This window comes from Aotus nancymaae, unplaced genomic scaffold (assembly GCF_030222135.1).
Source record: "Aotus nancymaae isolate 86718 unplaced genomic scaffold, 86718_ANA_hifiasm-v0.15.2.pri h1tg000011l, whole genome shotgun sequence".
Classification (NCBI taxonomy): domain Eukaryota; kingdom Metazoa; phylum Chordata; class Mammalia; order Primates; family Aotidae; genus Aotus; species Aotus nancymaae.
The window spans coordinates 77,347,338-77,365,438 of record NW_026988422.1 but is presented as its reverse complement, the minus strand read 5'-3'; the positions used below and the strand labels follow the sequence as shown (position 1 = coordinate 77,365,438).

Below are 18,101 nucleotides of genomic sequence, written 5' to 3'. Positions count from 1 at the left end.
ACTGACGTTTCATAAGGTACCTGAACTACTGCTTTTTTTTTTTCCTCCAAATGCCCTCGAAAGTTTTTCTCCAGCTAATATAGAACCCACGAGAAAAGTGCTTGGAAGGTGCAGGGTCAGGGCAGAGCGAGCTTTCTGTATGGCAAAAAGCCAAGAAAGGAGAAACAGCATTCTGGTACTTAACAGCAGCCTGAAGTAGCCACGCCATTAAATGCGACGCCCTGTGTCCAGTTCATGGCCCCAGTCCTGCCTAGGTGAGGCTGGGAGCTCCCAAGATACCCAGATGCTGGCTGCAAATGTAGATTGGTGGCCAGGCCATTGCCACGCCAAGCAACGGTTCCAAACACACTCCTTGTGATTGAGCTAGATCAAGCACGACAGGGGCACAGCAAGCAGGTGACAGGGGACAGAATGACATAGAGCCCTCGAAGGCACAGCCATCAAGCCAGAGAACTGTGCCCTGGGCGTAGAAGGCAGTGCTCTCCAGCACTTCCCGGGAAGTCAGAAAGGGTTCAGGCAGCCCTCCTGGAATGCCTGGTTCAGCTCCATCTTGCAGGGGGAATTCCGAAGTCCAGGCGGGGGAAGTTGGTGGTCACAGTGGAGCAGTGTCTGGCTTCAGCACGTAGGTTTTGCCATTACTCTAAAGCAGTGGTTCTCAAAATGTAACCCGAGGACCAGCAGCATCTGCCACATCCGGGGACTTGTTAGAAATGCAGATTCTAGGGCCTGGATGCTCTGGAGGTGGCCTACACTTTGCACTGATACAGGCCCTCCTGATGCGTGTTCAAACCTGAGACCCATCGGCTTAATCCTCTGCAATGGGGAAGACTAACGGGATACTTTAGCTTGCTTCGGAAAAGTGGGAAAGACAGAGAACAGAGAGGCATGAGTGTGAGAGGCTCCCCGTGCGGCCCTTGATGGAGTCTAAACCTCACAGCCTGGTGTTTGGAGCCTCACGTGGTCCCCCAGCCCACCTTCTCAGGCCACTCGGGGATCCTGCATGCTCCAGCCAAACTCCAAGTCCCTACTCTGGCATTTCTGTTGCTTTTCTTTAGTGCAGCCTCTTCCTTCTGAAATCCCACTCAAGCCTTACCTGAGGCGCCCTCTTTTCTCTGAAGGTCTATGAGATCAAAAACTCGAAACAGCGGCTCCCTCCTGGCTCTCCTTTTAAAAGCTACACTACTTGCTGGGCACAGTGGCTCATACCTATAATCCCAGTACCTTGGGAGGCTGAGGCATGTGGATCACCTGAGGTCAGGAGTTCGAGACCAGCCTGGCCAACATGGTGAAATCCCATCTCTACTAAAAATACAAAAATTAGCCTGATGTGATGGCACACGCCTGTAGTCCCAGCTATTTGGGAGGCTGAGGCAGGAAAATCGCTTGAACCCAGGAGGTAGAGATTGCAGTGAGCAGAGATCAAGCCACTACACTCCAGCCTGGGTGACAGAGCAAGACTCAGTATCAAAAAAAAGCCCCCAAAACCCCCAAAATACAACTACACTACTCCTAAAACCTGGCCACACTCAGCCTTCCTTCTTCCGTGCATCTTCCCTATTTAACTCCGTGGCCAAGTCTGACTCACCCCCACCCTCTCCCGGCAGCACCTGGAGTCAGTCGGGCTCTCAGGGTTCTTGGCTGTCAGTCAGCATCTTTTCTAAAACTCTCCTTTGAAAGTTCATTTGCTGACTCACACCTGTTCACAGCTCAGCAGCTGCTCTTAACTTTCAACCTTTATCTAGATAAATTAACAGCAGCCGACCTCTAGAGCTCAATTATTTTGGGGGCTGTGCTGGTTGCTAAGATGATTTTACCCCAGTGGCACAGTGAAAGCAAGCAAGTGCCTTCTATGCAGACCCGGGTTTTCCAAACTTGACCTAGAATGTCAGCCTGGAGTGGGGGGCTTAGACATTCTCTCACTGAGCCCCCATTTTTTTAGAAAAAGACAGGGTCTAGCTCTGTCACCCATGCTGGAGTGCAGTGGCATGATCAGGCTCACTGCAGCCTTGACCTCCCAGGCTCAAGCGAGCCTCCCACCTCAGCCTCCTAAGTAGCTGGAAACACAGGTGTGTGCCGCTGCACCTGGCTAATTTTTTATTTTTTATAGAGACAGAATGTCCCTATATTGTACAAGCTGGTCTGGAACTCCTGGGCTCAAGTGATTCTCCCGCCTCTGCCTCCCAAAGTGCTTGGGATTCCAGGCATGAGCCACTGTGTCTGGCACTCTCTCCCGATTTTACAGGTAGAAAAACCAGCCCAGAGAGGGGCCTTGCCTTGCCAAGGGCTCCCTGAGAGTACCATCCATCCCAGGCAGCTCAGACACCTACAGGATGGGTAGAAGCTACCAATCTGGTGCTCAACTTCCAGAAACCAGTGATGAGCTGCTCCCTACACATTCAGCGCCCCCATTAGCTCTGCAGTCTGCTGTGAGCAAGGTGAACTCCCATGGATCCCATGGCCCTGGTGGGTCTTTACAGAGCTCCTGTGACTGGGACATTCCCAGCAGCCAAGCATCTGTCCAAAGCTCCTCAGTCTCAGAAGCCCACCATGAAAGTGAGATGCAGCCCCGGCTCCCAGGTGGGGAGTCTTCAGCCCCGGGCCTTTCTGCCCCCAACTCAGGAAGCTGCCTCTCTCTCCCTGATCCCAGGCAGGCCTCACCTGGATCCCTGCCAAGCCCCCAGGATGGGGAGCAGCACCCCAAACCCCAGCTGGGTCCAGGACCCTGCCCACCCCCTCAGTGCCCCCAGACTCTCTTCCACTGGCTTGGAGGTGTCGGTGGCAATAAAAGGAGGCCAGGCAGGTAAGGAGAGGTCATGATGCCTCAGGGCCGGCAGGGCACAGGCTGGTCAGTGCAGGCTGGAGCACTCTGAAGTACGGGGACTGGGAAAGGGGGTCCTGGGAGTAGAAACCCGGCTCCTTGGACATTTCCTGAAGGGTCTGGGGTGTCTTCTGAGCTCCCGGTCCCTGAGGCTGTCCCATGATCAGCACACTCTGGGCTCCATGAGCAGTGCGATCACTCTCACGGTCTCCATTTTGTCCAACATGAACTCCTGGGAGGAAAAATAAATCTCTCTCACCTGACAGTGTTTTGGCCTCTGGACACCACTTCCCAGGGACCAAAGCATCATCAAAGGTTGACCTACTTCTCCTTTAACTCTCACAAGGGCCCTGCAAAGGATGTGGTATCAGTGCCACTGGGCAAATGAGCAAACTGCGGCTCAGAGAGGTTAAGTGACTTGTCTGATGTGGCACAGCCAGGAGGGACGGAGCTAGATAACTAGGAGTCCAGACCCTGATGTGACTTCCTGAATGTGGTTGCCTGCCTCTTCTCACTGCCTCCTTCAAGAAGCCCACCCTGACTGTCCCCAGCCTCCATCTCTGAAGGGTATTCATTTCTTAAGGACCAGATGAGCCTCCATCTCCTGTTACCCAGCAGAATGCTGAGCATATTCAGGTGACTCAAAGAGTCACTGGCTCTTAATTAGCATTGGCTGAGTGACTGACAGGTGTCAATCCAGAGGCCCAATCTGATTGTTGCTTGGGACCCTGTGATGTCACCACATAATTTCTTCCTTTTCCTTGGGAAGAAGATGAAATTAATACACTGTGACTATTTAAACAAATGTGTCCTTACTCAGAAATCTCATTATCTCTTTGCAATATGAGTAAGTTACAAGCTGTTTATAACTGGGGATGCCAATTACACAGACTTCAACTGAATGGTGCCCACTGAGTTGTGCCATGCAGCAGCCTCGATGCTGCCCTCCATGGTAGCCCTCCACAAACCTCGATGGGAGGTTCCTGGAGAAGCCCTTCCTAGCTGAGCCACGGGCTTGCTCACTGCCTACTGCTCACTGGACACTAGGGAAGAGCCCTGCCCTCAGTGTTCCTGGGGAGCTAAGAATCCTGTGTTTGGACATCTGCACTGAACCTGCCTCAAATGAGGTAAGCAAGTTCTGATTAGGATGAAGTCAGTGCTAGAGGTGGCAGATGGGAGAGTGTGGAAAGGACGGGTCTTTGATGGTGCCACTGAGCCTAGGATCACACCATGCCTGAAACCCACCGAGGCACCAAACTTCCACTCATGATACAAGATGTGCCCTGGTAGAGGAGCCAAATGACCTCAGAAAAGAACAAAGTTGGAGGCCTCACACTTCTCAGTTTCAGTATTTACTACAAAGCCATGGTAATCAAGACAGTGTGGCATAAAAACAGGCGTAGAGATGAATGGAATAGAATCAAGAATCCAGAAATAAGCTTTTGTATCACAGTCAGTTGATTGTTGACAAGGGTACTGAGAACATTCAAAAAGGAAAAATAAGACTTTCTAAACAAATGGTATCAAGACAACTAGATATCCTTAAGCAAAATAATGAAATCGGACCCCTACCTTACATCATATTCAAAAATTAACTAAAAGTCAATCACAGACCTAACAGTAGAGCAAAAACCATAAACTTCTCCCAAGAAGACATAGGTATAAATCTTCAGGACTTTGGATTAGGCAATGGCTTTTTAGACATGACCCCTAAAGGACAAGCAAATGCACATACACAAAGTAAAACTGTTGGATTCTTGGCCAGGCGCCGTGGCTCACACCTGGAATCCTAGCACTTTCGGAGGCCACAGTGGGTGGATCACTTGAGGTCAGGAGTTCGAGACCAGCCTGGCCAACATGGTGAAACCCTGTTTCTACCGAAAAATACAAAGATTAGCCAGGTGTGGTGGCGCGTGCCTGCAGTCCCAGCTACTGGAGAGGCTGAGTCAGGAGAATCGCTTGAACCCAGGGGAGGAGGGGCGTCCCCCAGCTGTTACCTCCGTGACCTTTGTCTGAACCTGGCCGATCAGCTGCTTTGACTCGGGGTCCTGGAAGCACGACCTCACCTCCCGCATGGACAGGGTCTTCTGGAGCAGCAGGCAGGCTTGTACCTGTGGTTGACTGAAGGCAGGTGCCTGGAGCCTTAGCACATCGGGTGCAAGAGGCTGAGGAGGGCGAAGGGGCCTGCCAGGCATGGGTGTGGGCGGCATGCTAGGCCGCCTGTTGCTCTGGGCTCCGTGACCACCTGCTCTCATGCCTTCGTGCACAGGTGGGGGCACCGAGGCCACCCAGCTGGACAGAGGTGAGACCACAGGTGGGACAATTCCTACCCATTCCTGGCTAATGCCATCTTCATTCAGTCTGCCCCCAGCGGCCCTGGCGCCTGAGCAGACAGTACCGGGGTGTCCTGTGTGGCCAGATGGGCAGCGGTGGCTGCGGGAGTGAGGCTGGCCCCGCCCCCTCAGCGCCTCTGTGCTCATGGTGTGGCAGGGACGGCTGCGCCCGTGTTCACCAGGGCAGCGCTCTGAGGCCCCAGAAGCGGGTTAAGCAGGTTAATTCACACAGGCCCTGGGCTGGGAGCCGGGAAGTCTCTAACCTGCTGGCGGGACTGCCCTGGGCCTGTGATGCACTGGACCAGGACGGGGAGCAGGCTCTTACAGAGCACCTGGCGGGGAGGGGAGGGCTGTGAGGCGCGCATGGGGCTGAGCAGGGACCTTAAGTGGGTAAGGTGGGCCCCGACACTCACCAGGTGCCGGGAGAAGAGGCTGAGGAACATGGGGACCGTGAGGGGGCTATGGCACTTGGTCAGGAAGGAGCTCAGTGCTGACGAGTAGACGCGCATTGCGAGGTTCAAGTCCAGACAGCCGGCAGCCTAGGCCAGGTGAGAGAACTGGCTGAGGCCAGGAGAGGGCCTCTGGGATGGGAGCGGAGACTGGGCTAGCTTCGGATGGCGGAGGGTTGGGTCCTGGGGAAGTGTGAAGTGTGTGGGCTCCGCCTGAGCCAGGCCCTGCTCACCTACGCGCCCTCGCGTGCTGAGCTGGGGTCGGTGCCAACCTCCAGCTCCTCCTGTGTCTCGTGCACGCGCCCCTCGGCAGTACCACCCTTCAAGACCTGGAGCAGGTAGAGGGAGGCACTGAAGTGGTAGAGGGTGGTGGAGTCGGGCTGGCGGCCAGCCTGCTCCACCAGCCGTGCCACCTGGCCAATGCAGGGCCTCGACGCGGTCACCCAAGTCATGGCAGTAGCGACGGCCAAGGCGCAGGTGGTGCCTGCAGGTGGTAAGGACAAGAGCTGGTGAGAACACTCTCGGTCCACCCCGCTCTGCCAAGCAGCGCCAAGCAATTCCCACTTTACAGGTGAGGAAACAGACCTGGAAGACAGACGTGACCGAGGCCACCGAGGAAGGCAGGGCCGCCTGCAGGTTGCTTGGGAGCTATGTGGGCTCTGCGTGCTTGGGGGAGGGGGCATCCCAGGGGAGAACAGAACAGCTCCCCGAGGGGGTCTGCACCAGGGCCAACCACCCACCTGGCGCACCTCTCCTGTCCATACTCATCCCTCATGGGGCAGTGGCCTCCAGGCCTTTTGTAAAGCGAGGCGAGGGTTCTGTGCTCAGAACCCTATGTGGCCCTGCAGGGCCGGGACAGAGTGGGGATGAGGGGCAGGATGCTCAATGAGCAACACTGTCCACACACGCTGGCAGAACTGTCTGAGAAGCTGTGGCCTGGGGCTGAGTGGAGGATGACCGCCAGTCACGCCCCCCGCCCTGCAGACCTTCTACGCAGTGCCCAGGAGCCCAGGCCTTCAACTACCCAGCACCTGAGCCCTGAAGGCAGGCCTGCACCTGGCACCTGCCTGGCTCTCCCGGGCCTGCCATCGCCTCCCTGCTGGGCCTGCCTCCAGCCCAGCCCTGCCCAAAGCTTTCTTCACGCTGCCAGCCTTTCCAAAAAGGGAAACCAGACCCACAGCCTTCCCCACGCCGATGCTCCTGCTGAAAATGCCACTGTGGTCCCAGCCCCACGAGGGTCAGGGCCTGCGAGGGTACAGGGGCCTGTGGCCTCATGCCTTGCCTGACCTCCCAGCTGGTGGTCTGACTACCTCCCATCCGGATGCTCTTTCCCCTTTCTGCACTCCCCAAGGCCTCCCAGCCTGACAAACTCCCAGGTACACTGCACCTCCAAGGACTGGGTGGGTGTCCCCTGCCACAGGTGCTGCCACTGTCCCCACCCACCCCCCACGCAGCCCCACTGGAGACTGTCAAGGGTTAGGATGGACCCCAGCTCCAGGGCACCGCTCGCACGTGTCAGGAGAACACGGGGATGGACCAAGGACCGTGTTAGTCACTGAGTGACACGTGACCTAGGGCTGAGCGGTGAGCCTGCAGGCTAGGGCCCAGGCTGGAAGCTTGGCTCTCTCCTTCCTGTACAGAAAGCAAGCCAGGAGTTCTGCCTGGGGGCTGGGGGCTGGGGACTGCTGGTCGCACCCACCTGCCCTGCCCCCGTGCTCACGTGAAGATGAGCGCCGTCTTGTGCAGGAGGTCATGCTCCTGCTTGGACCTGCTGCTGTGCAGGCTGCGCCGGATGATGCTCCAGCAGTGGCTCCAGCAGCTCCAGGACCAGGACATTCTCGGGCTGCTTGGTCACCAGCACCTCCACCAGGTCCAGCACCTGCGGCCAGGAGAGCTGGTCAGCAAGGCGGGGGCAGGGAACACGGGGGCGGTGATGGAGGCGGTGGGGACGCCGGCCCCCAGGCTCACCTGAATCTGGAAGTCACGCCACAGCGCCTTCTCCTTCTGCAGCTTGCTCTTGTCGTCTCGCCGGGCCTGGATCCGCAGCTTCTGCTCAGCAAACGGGCTGGCGAGGCTCTGGTCCAGGGCCATCATGGCCTCGTCCCCAAGCTCCTCCTCGTCCTCACTCTCCTCTCCACCCTGAGGGACAGAGGCCCAGCAGTCAGCCTGGCACACAACACGGGGACTCATGAGCCCTCCCCGGCCCCGCTCACCTGTACCTTCCCAGCCTGCAGCACACTCATCAGCTTCTCCAGGAAGCCCTGGTCCACGTCCCCGTTGCGCTCCTCCTCCTCGCTCTCCTCCCCCTCACTCCGGTCTTCACTCTCCGAGCTTCTGTTCTCCTTGCCATCCTTGATCTTGTCCTGTGGGTGGGGGCAGGCTCGTCACACACCTCCCGATCTTCCCACTCCCGCCACCCCACCTGGCCCGTACTGGCGGCACCTCTGCAGCCTTCAGCCACCGCTTGTCAGACTCATCCGTCACCACCACATGGTCATCCTCATTCTCACTGGTCTCGGGGTTCAGCACCTGGGGAGGAGACCCAGCCACTGACCCATCTGCGGCCCCCACCCTCCTGACCAGGCCCTGCCCAGCCTTGGCCAAAGGTCCTCATTTCAGGGAAGAAAACAGAGCCTAAGAGAGGTGGCCACACCCTGCAAGGCCAGGACAGGGCCTCGTCGAGACCCCTCCCACCAGGCGCAGGCTGGCAGGAGGGAGGTTGGGAGGCCGCAGGGCTGAAGCGCTCCCCCACTCGGTGCAGCTCGATGCGCAGTGAGCCCCAGCCCAAGGTGCATTCCCAAAGGTCCCAACTCACATACAGAATCAGCTGTAGGGCACGCGGGGTCAGGTGGGAGCGGACGTGGCCGAACACACTCCGGGCCACTTGGCACATGAGGTGGCTGGGCTGGGCCAGCAGGGCCAGCAGGATCTCCACCAGCACCTCTACCCATGGGGGCTCCTGGGGGTCTGCAAGCGGGAGGGATGGAGCCCAGGCACGGGACTGTTGGCCTCACTGTGCCACTCCAGTCCCTCTCGTGCCCAAGGACGCACCGTGTCCCAGGAGCAAGGACCCACCGATGGCCTTGGTGCGGCTCCCGCGGCGCCTCGCTCCCAGGCTCTTTCTGATGCAGGTCTGGATGTTGCCCAGCAGGTCACACCTCTCTGTAGGGGACTGGGGACAGGGTAGGACACACACTGGGGACAGCCCTTCTGAGCCAGGCAAGGGGCTGGTCAAAAGGAAGCAGTGGCACCAGAAGCCTTCAACAGCCCAGCCACTGGCCCGCCCCGGCCAGCCACCCTGCAATCCAGAATGGAAGACCCCAGCTGGACCCCAGAATACCGAGGGCTGAGGGCCTTTTTACACCTAATACACAGTTACAGGATCTGAAAACCTGCAGGGACAGACAAGGAGGCCAGCTCCCACTTTGACACTCAAGACAGGCAGAGCTGATAAGGATGGTCAGGGTCCCAGAGCAGCCAGCAAACCCCAGCCCCCAATTCGTACTTCTAAATTATTTCCTCCATGCTTGGCTTGGCATGAGACAGAATTGAAAGTCATTAGTTTCAACGAATTTAATTATATCTGAACTCATCTGACAGGACAGCCCCAGACTCCAGGGACTGAAGTGGCAGAGTGTGTGTGTGTGTAGGGCATCTCCACAACTGTGTGATCTTTGGTACTGAAAAGGCAGACTTTCCCCTCACAATGCAGTGGGCAGCTTCAACGTTTAGGCCAGGGTGGAGAAAGCAGCCCAAAGCCCTGGTCACTGCCCCCAGCTCCAGGCTGTGTGCCACGCAGCTCCCTGTCCTCCGGGCTGCACCTTTTTAATTTATTCATTTTTTTCTGAGACGGAGTCTCGCTCTGTCCCTCAGGCTGGAGTGCAGTGGTGCAATCTCAGCTCACTGCAACTTCCGCCTCCCAGGTTCAAGCAATTCTCCTGCCTCAGCCTCCCGAGTAGCTGGGATTACAGGCTCCTGTCACCACGCCTGGCTAATTTTTGTATTTTAGTAGAGACAGGGTTTCAGCATGTTGGCCAGGCTGGTCTCAAACTCCTGACCTCAGGTGACTCGCCTGCCTCGGCCTCCCAAACTGCTGGGATGACAGGTATGAGCCCCCGCACCCGGCCACAGCTGCACCTTTCATCTGAGGGTTGGCACAGCAAACTGCAGCCTCCTCTGTGCAAGGCAAGACCAGAGACCCCAAGGTTGCAGGCTCCACGTGTGTCCTGGAATCAGCAGGGCCATCATGGGTAAACTTTACCCACACAGCTCATCCACAGGCTGGGCTCGGAATAACAAAAGCTGGCAAGTAAAACCACCACAGCCAAGTGGCCAGACTGGCAAGTGACAGACCCATCTACTCAGGCTACGTAAGATCAGCAGCCTCGATAAGAGCCTCCCATGTTGTGAGAAGAAAACTCTCTAAGAATCAGGGTAAGGGCAGACGCAGTGGCTCACGCCTGTAATCCCAGCACTTTGGGAGGCCAAGGTGGGTGGATCACGAGGTCAGGAGATCGAGACCATCCTGGCAAACATGGTGAAATTCCGTCTCTACTAAAAGTATAAAAATTAGCTGAGCATGGTGGCGGGCACGTGTAGTCCCAGCTACTCAGGAGGCTTAGGCAGGAGAATCACTTGAACCCGGGACACGGAGGTTGCAGTGAGCTGAGATTGTGCTGCTTCACTTCAGCCTGGCGACAGAGTGAGACTCCATCTGAAAAATAAAAAGTTAAAGAGCAATACAGATTGTGTTTAAATGATCTCCCTTTTTCTTTTTGTCCTGATAGCTCAAACAGCAAAAGCCAATGGTCTGTTGATGATCCTATACCCCTTTTCTCCAGTCTCAAGTTGAAGATCTTTATGTAGAAGGAATGTTTTTTCCTTTGTGAGACAGAGTTTTCACTCTTGTTGCCTCGGCTGGAGTGTAGTCGCATGATCTCGGCTCACTTCAACCTCTGCCTCCTGGGTTCAAGCAATTCTCCTGCCTCAGTCTCCACATGGGCCAGGCTGGCCTCAAAATCCTGACCTTGTGATCCACCTTCCTTGGCCTCCCAAAGTGCTGGGATTACAGGCATGAGCCACTGTGCCCAGCCTATTTTATGTATTTTTCATCTTCCCCTTTTTAATTTATCTGGGTCCAACTTTGAGTCAGTCATGCCAGTGTTAGCTTTTGAAACATGAACACCGCCCACACCTGACTGGCATGCAACTTACATTTTCTTTTACAATGTTGTGCTACTTTTGCTGAAGAAAAGAGTATCCATGTCTTGCTTTTAGGCCTGAGATTTTCAAAGCATATGTGGGAATATATGATTGTTTTTGTAGATATGTAGAGGAAGATAGCCTTGAATACAATGCAATATTAAAGGATTCCATTTAAGATTTTGTAGTGTGCTTCAAAGAGCTGTGTGTTGCCAAGTTGCCACTTTAATTGTGAGGACACATGCTCCATGAAGCAACTTATGAGACAATTTGCAATTTTTTTTTTGTTACTCTTTAGAAACCTCAACTGAAGATTTAGTTGTGCTCAAGCATTCAGATTGCCTTTTCTTAATTTTTTTCTGAGAGGGAGTCTTTCTCTGTCACCCAGGCTATGTAGTGCAGTGATGCGATCTCAGCTCACTGCAACCTCCCCCTCTTGGGTGCAAGCAATTCTCCAGCTCAGCCTCCTGAGTAGCTGCGATTCCAGGTGCCTGCCACCACACCCAGGTAAGGTTTGTATTTTTAGTGGAGATGGGGTTTTACCATGTTGGCCTGGTTGGTCTCAAACTTTTGACCTTGTGATCTGTCTGCCTCAGCTTTCCAAAGTGTTGGAATTACAGGCAGGAGTTACTGTGCCCAGCCTGTCTTGTCTTTTCAAAACCACCCTTGGTGATTAAATATTAAATGTGTACTAATGGATATTACTTTGCTAAATACTGCCTAGTGAATATTAAATATTCTCACCTTTCAGACATGAACTTATGAATTCAATAACTGAAGATTTGCAGCTTGATAAACCAGCTTCAGGAGGTACGTCTTCAGTCTTAAGTCAGATGAGAAGATTATGTGCAATAATTATTTAATAATTAACATTGATTTCTTTAATGGTACCTTCCACATTAAATAATATGTCTCTAACTATTAATTGTTTTCCAGGATAAGAGAATTCATGCTGTCAAAATTCTAATACTCTCTAAAACAGTCAACTTATTTTCTTTGTATTAACCCATTATAAATACATGTAGATACTGGATTAATGGGTAGACAGCAGTAAAATAACAATCTTTGTCCTACTTCTCAGATGCAAGATTTATTTGGCACAGTGCATCGAACAGTTTATTGTCCAAGTCTATGCCAGTCAACTGAACAAGCATTCATCAAATGCTCGTGATACCCAGAACATAAGAAAGTTTCCTTTTAGAGTATGGAGCCATGCATATCATGTCTTCATTGTTAGATGTGTTTTCTCACTAGTTTTGGCTCTGGCGAGGTGTGGGGACAAAACAGAATGGAATTAAACTGTTTAGATTTACTAAAATGGGAGGATTGCCAGCAAGATCATGTCCCTAGTCTCCCCATAGCAAATGTCGCCTGCTAGCTGTTTATTTATTTATTTATTGAGATGGAGTTTTGCTGGGTTGCCCATGCTGGAGTGCAGTGGCATGATCTCAGCTTGCTGTATCCTCCCACCTTCTGGGTTCAAGCAAATCTTCCTACTTCATGTTTCAAGTAGCTGGGATTATAGGCACCTGCCACCATGGCTGCCTAATTTTTGTATTTGTGGTAGGGATGGGGGTTTCACCATGTTGGCCAGGCTGGTCTTGAACTCCTGACCTCAGGTGATCTGCCTGCTTCACCCTCCCAAAGTGCTAGGATTACAGGCGTGAGCCACTTTGCCTGGCCTGGTAACTGTTCTTGAGCACACTGAGTTCTGCTTTTTTCCAGCTTTAATGAATGTCTGGTTCTTCCTTTTTTTGTTCAGTGTTAGCATTGTTTCAGTAATAAGTACATTCTGGAATCTTAGAAATAGTTTCAGTCACAGGAAAGAAAAAATACTGCCTATTTTATAATAATAGTATTTCGGCCGGGCATGGTGGCTCACACCTGTAATTAAGGTGTGTAACACTTTGAAGGCCAAGGTGGTTGGATCACCTGAGGTCGGGAGTTCAAGACCAGCCTGACCAACATGGCGAAACTCCGTCTTAAAACAACAACAATAATAATAATATTTAACATCCCAAGTTAGTAAACCCATTACATTGAGAAAACTTGTATTTTTGTGATTTCGACAGTAAAGGAAGAATGATGTGCCAGAATCACCAAATTAAGAAAGACAGTGGATCAGCTTTTCTGCAAAAAAATTTGGTAAGCCTTTTTTTCCTCCTTTAAAGTATATTACTGAGTAATGTCTTTTGTTTTGTTTTGTTTTGTTTTCTTTCTATGGAGTCTTGCTCTGTCACCCAGGCTGGAGTACAGTGGCTCTCTGCAGCCTCCACCTCCCGGATTCAAGTAATTTTCTTGCCTCACTCTCCCGAGTAGCTGAGATTACAGGCGCACACCACCATGTATAGCTAATTTTTATACTTTTTTGGTAGAGATGGATTTCACCATGTTGGCCAGGCTTGTCTTGAACTCCTCATTCTGTGATTCCCACATTTTGGCCTCCCAAAGTGCTGGCATTGCAGATGTGAGCCACCACCCCTGGTGGTAATGTTTTTTTTATAATGTTTTATCTTAGGAAAGTAAATACAATGAGTAGGACTCAGCTCCAGTTTTCTCTTACTGGTTTTTTTTTTTTTTTTTTTTTTTTTTTTTTTTTTGGTGATGGAGTTTCAGTGTTGTTGCTCAGGCTGGCGTGCAGAATGGCACTGTCTTGGCTCACTGCAACCTTCACCTCCCAGGTTCAAGCAATTGTCTTGCCTCAGCCTTTCAAATAGCTGGGATTGTAGGCACCTGCCACCATGCCTGGCTAATATTTGTATTTTTAGTAGAGTTGGGGTTTCATCATTTGGGCCATGCTAGCCTAAAACTTCTGACCTGAGTTGATTCCCCCTCCTCCCAACATGTTGGGATTACAGGCATGAGCCACTACACCTGGACTCTTTGACTTTTTTTTTTATTATTTAGATAGAGTCTCATTCTGTCACCCAGGCTGGAGTGCAGTGGCAGGATCTCAGTTCACTGCAAACTCTGCCTCCCAGTTTCAAGTGATTCTCCTGCCTCAGCCTCCCGACTAGCTGGGATTATAGGTGTGACCACCACGCTTGGCTAATTTTATATTTTCAGTAGAGACAGGGCTTTGCCTTGTTGGTCAGGCTGGTCTCAAACTAACCTCAGGTGGTTCAGCTGCCTCAGCATCCCAAAGTGCTGGGATTACAGATGTGAGCCACCATGCTTAGATTATGGAAATTTTAATCCTACATAAGAGGAGAGAGTCGGGTAATGGAACCACATATGCTTTCTACTGAGTAGATTTTTCTGTACAGTCAAAGGTTTTCTGCAGGAGGATTGACACCATTGGGAAGCCACTTTTCTTTGGGCTTTACCTGTGCCTGGGTGCCACTCTGCAGTAACAGAGAGAGCTTTGGCAGTAGCCACCACCGGGCATTTGAAGGTACAACCTCAGCCAACCTTTCTTTTCTATCGTGTTCCTTAAATACTTCATCAACACTTCAAAATACTTAGTTTTAATTTTTTATTCAACACCTTTTGCCACCCAGAGTTGCTCCTCTGCCCCATTTTAATTCTGCTTCTCAGCAGAATTCTAGGTTATTGTTCTCTGTCCCCCCATTTTTTATAAAAATGTTCAAATCTTGTGGACTCTTTCTTGGCTCCTCTCTGTCTCATTTTCAGTCTCTTGAGGCCCCTGCCCTCATCCTCTCTACACTGGAGAGTGCCAGCTGGCAGCTTCATCCTGAGCCCTCTTTCTTCCTCTTGTCACCCAGGCTGGAGTGCAGTGGCACAGTCTTGGCTCACTGCAACCTCTGCCTCCCTGGTTCAAGTGATTCTCCTGCCTCAGCCTCCTGAGTAGCTGGGATTACAGATGTCCGCCACTATGCCTGGCTAATTTTTCTATTTTTTTAGTAGAGATGAGGTTTCACCATGTTGGCCAGGCTGGTCTCGAACTCCTGACCTTGTGATCCACCTGCCTTGGCCTCCCAAAGTGCTCAGATTACAGTCATGAGCCACTTCGCCCAGCCTCTTTCTCTCTTCGTACTGTGTCTTACTTACAGATAATCCCACCCTGCCCACCTCTTGAAAGTATTATATTGTCTGTGTCTTTGAGACTCTCATTCCTGGCCCTGAAGATGCTCCTCATACCAGACCTCTATATTTACCTATCTGCTTGACCCCTCCTCAGGCTTCTTGTGTCCCAGGCAAAGTCCCCATTTCCCTCTCCATGAGCTCCTCTCAGGGTCTACCAGCTGCCCAAGCCAGATGCCCAGGAGTTACCCTGAGTTATGATTGTCTCCCTTCCCGTATCCAGCCTAGCAAGACCTGCTGACTCTGCCCAAACACAAAGCCCAGGTTCTACCCCATCCTCCTTCACTGCCCTCTAGTGCTCAGTTAGAGCCATGCCACAGAGCAGCCAGGTCAGGCTCATTGAAAGTAGGAGGTGGAGCCTGTCATTCTCTGGACTGTCATCTGTAGTGGCTTCCACTGTACTTGGAGTAAACCTCACAGCCCCTGATTGGATCTGCAGGGGCATGGGTGAGCTGCTCTCTGCCATTCCTCTGCTTTTTCCACATGCCCTCTGTGGATTGCTTGCTCTGTGCCAGTCACTCTGGTCATTTGTGTGCCTCTCTTCCTCTCAGGTCACAGCCTCCTGGCACTGTTGCACTGAGGGCTGGTGTTTGTGGAATGCTGTTAGTTGAGGGCTTTCTGTGCTTCTCCTTTCTATTAGCATCACAGTTGAAATGTCACCATGCTGGAGAGGTCTTCACTGAGCACCGTCTCACCTCAGCCTCGAGGCTCACTGACTCATCCTCCTTTCATTTTTCACAGAGCGCTGCTGGCTGACTTTTTCCTCCTGCTTCAGCACAGTGGCCCTGACAGCCCAGATCATACCTGTCTTGTTTACTTCTCAAGCAGGTTCTCAAGTGATTCTCCTGTCTCAGCCTCCCAAGTAGCTGGGATCACAGGTGTGCACCAGCACACCCAGCTAAATTTATTTTTTATTTGTAGTAGAGATGGGGGTTCCACCATGTTGGTCAGGCTGCTCTGAAGCTCCTGACCTAAGGTGATCCACCCACCTTGGCCTCCCAGAGTGCTGGGATTACAGGTGTGAGCCACTGTGCCTGGCCAGGAATGGATTATTTGTATGCTTCCCCTTTTGAGACGTTGCCATGGCATTTGCAAACTGTCATGGTGTTGGTGGGGGTGTAGTAGCAGTGAGGATGACCAGAGGCCACTCTCGTCACTATCTTGGTTTTGGCTGGCCGCTTTGCTGCAACCCATTTTATCAGCAAGGTCTTTATGAACTGTATCTTGTGCTGACCTCCTTCCTCACCCTGTGACTTAGAATGCCTTACCTATCTGAGAATGCCACTCAGTAGGTCTCAGCCTCATTTTACCCAGCTCCTATTTTAGATGGAGTTGCTGTGGTTCAAATGCCTCTGACAGTATTGCTGCTTTCTTTATGGTCCCCGAAAGGGGAAAGGAAATCTTAGGATTTTCATTGCTGTGAACCACTGCAAGTATTGAGGAAATAATCACTACTTCCAACCTCATAATCCTGAAGTCATTTGGTACCTGTGAGTCAGGTGTTGGAAACTGGGCAGTGTGGAAGACAGTGCCCTGCCCCATGCGTTCTGGAGCATTTAATCTGGTGGGGAAATCTGTAGTAAGTAGGAGATATTTACTAGGTAAGAAAGTGTTGTGGTCTGGGAAAGAATTAAGTGGAATAAGGGGGATGATGAGGCAGAGGGTGCGATTGGGACAGCCTTGGTGATGCGTGATGAGCACATTCTGCAGTTGGTCTCACCTCTTTCTAAAACTTGTAGTTTTCACTCTCAACCCCAACAAAGCGTTCTTTTTTGTTTTATAGAAAGTTTGCCAGAATTAGGTTTATATATTTTCTTGTTGAAGTAACAGAATAATTTGATTTAACATCACTCTCTAGTATGACTGAAAGCCTCTAATCTTTACTGTTATTTATTTATGGGCATATTTCTTTTTACAGCTATGGTAATTATTTCACTTTGTGTGATTTCTCAAAAACACGTGTTTCTTATGTCAAAGAGCTCCTACACTAGATCCCTTCAGATTTGATGCTAATAACATGAAGTAAGAATTTAAGACAAGTCTTTAGATGTTAGAGGAAAGCCAATCTAATAGCAAAGAAATTAATTAATTAATTTCAAGTTGACATTCAAGTTGAGTTGTGGAGGTGCGGGAGGCAGTTTGGTAAATGAGTTCGGAAGTAAGGAGAAAGGTCTGGCAATAGATATAATTTTGGATTTTGTAGTAGTGTTTTGATAGCAGTTGTTGATAGCACCAAAATAAATTATCAGTGAGCTCCCTGACAGCTCCCTGACTTTTCTTTTTAAAGAAACAGGGTCGTGTTATGTTTTCTGGGCTGGGCTAGAACTCCTGGGCTCAAGTTATCCTCCTGTCTCAGTGTCCTAAGTCGTATCTAGGGCTACAGCCATGGGCCACCATGCCCAGGTTTGAGCCACTCCCAGCCATCGTGTTGCAAAATATTTAAATGTTACATTCAGAGGTGCATGGGAGATCTGTATATAAATAGCATCACGTAAATTGCTTGAATGTTTCTCTTTAGAGTTCTGTTTGGATGTGGCTTAAGAGCAGGGATTAGTAAATTCAGTTTTACTTTTTTTTTCTTTCTGTCTCCCGCTGGCCTTGACAGGCCCTGCTACTGCCTGACATTGGCCACTCCAGGCCCAGCTCTGGACTCCCCACAGCCTACCCAGCACCAGCTGCTGCCTGCTGGTGGCTTCCCCAGGCCAAGATCCTGCCTGCCTTCCTGCCTGCATCCCGGCTGCATCCACAGGCCCAGGGCCTCCCTCACATTGGCCCATTGGGGCCAAGCTTGTGCCTGTGGCAAACCTCTCTGGACCGAGCTCTCACCTCGTGCTGGCCTCAAGTCTAGGCCCAGGTCCTCCCTCGCAGCAGCCTTCCTCAGCCCAGCTCACATATCACGGGCTCTCCCGGACTAGCTACTGCCTCTCGGCGGCCTGTCCACGTCCGAAGCTTCTTCTCTGGTCCTGGCCTCTGCAGGCCCGGCTCCTGCCTGTGCCAGGCCCCTCCGGGCCCAGCCTCTGCCTTTCAGTGGACCCTCCTGGCCCAGCTCATGCCATCATGGTGGCCTCTGCTCAGGCCCAGCTCCTGCCACAGAGGCCCTGCCCCCGGCCTCCCTATGGCCCCATTGGGCCAAGCCAGTGCATCCCAGCGGCCCTTACGGGCCCAGCATTGGCCTTCTGGCATTCTCCCCAGACCCAGAACGTCTTCAGGTAGGCCTCTCGGGTCCCAGCTCCTCCTCTCAGTGGCGTCTACAGG

The 18,101-nt window shown here is 52.0% G+C and overlaps 1 protein-coding gene and 1 pseudogene across 1 annotated transcript in view; both read right to left on the bottom strand.

Annotated features, from left to right (window-relative positions):
- Positions 1 to 2,846: 2,846 nt before the first annotated feature.
- CCDC197 (coiled-coil domain containing 197) overlaps positions 2,847 to 18,101 on the bottom strand; it is a 79,961-nt gene continuing 64,706 nt past the window's right edge. The window contains 1 exon segment of the mRNA XM_064374531.1: positions 2,847 to 3,050. Within this exon segment, the coding sequence (XP_064230601.1) occupies positions 2,847 to 3,050 (204 nt within the window).
- On the bottom strand, positions 3,972 to 16,388 carry LOC105721261 (myb-binding protein 1A-like; annotated as a pseudogene).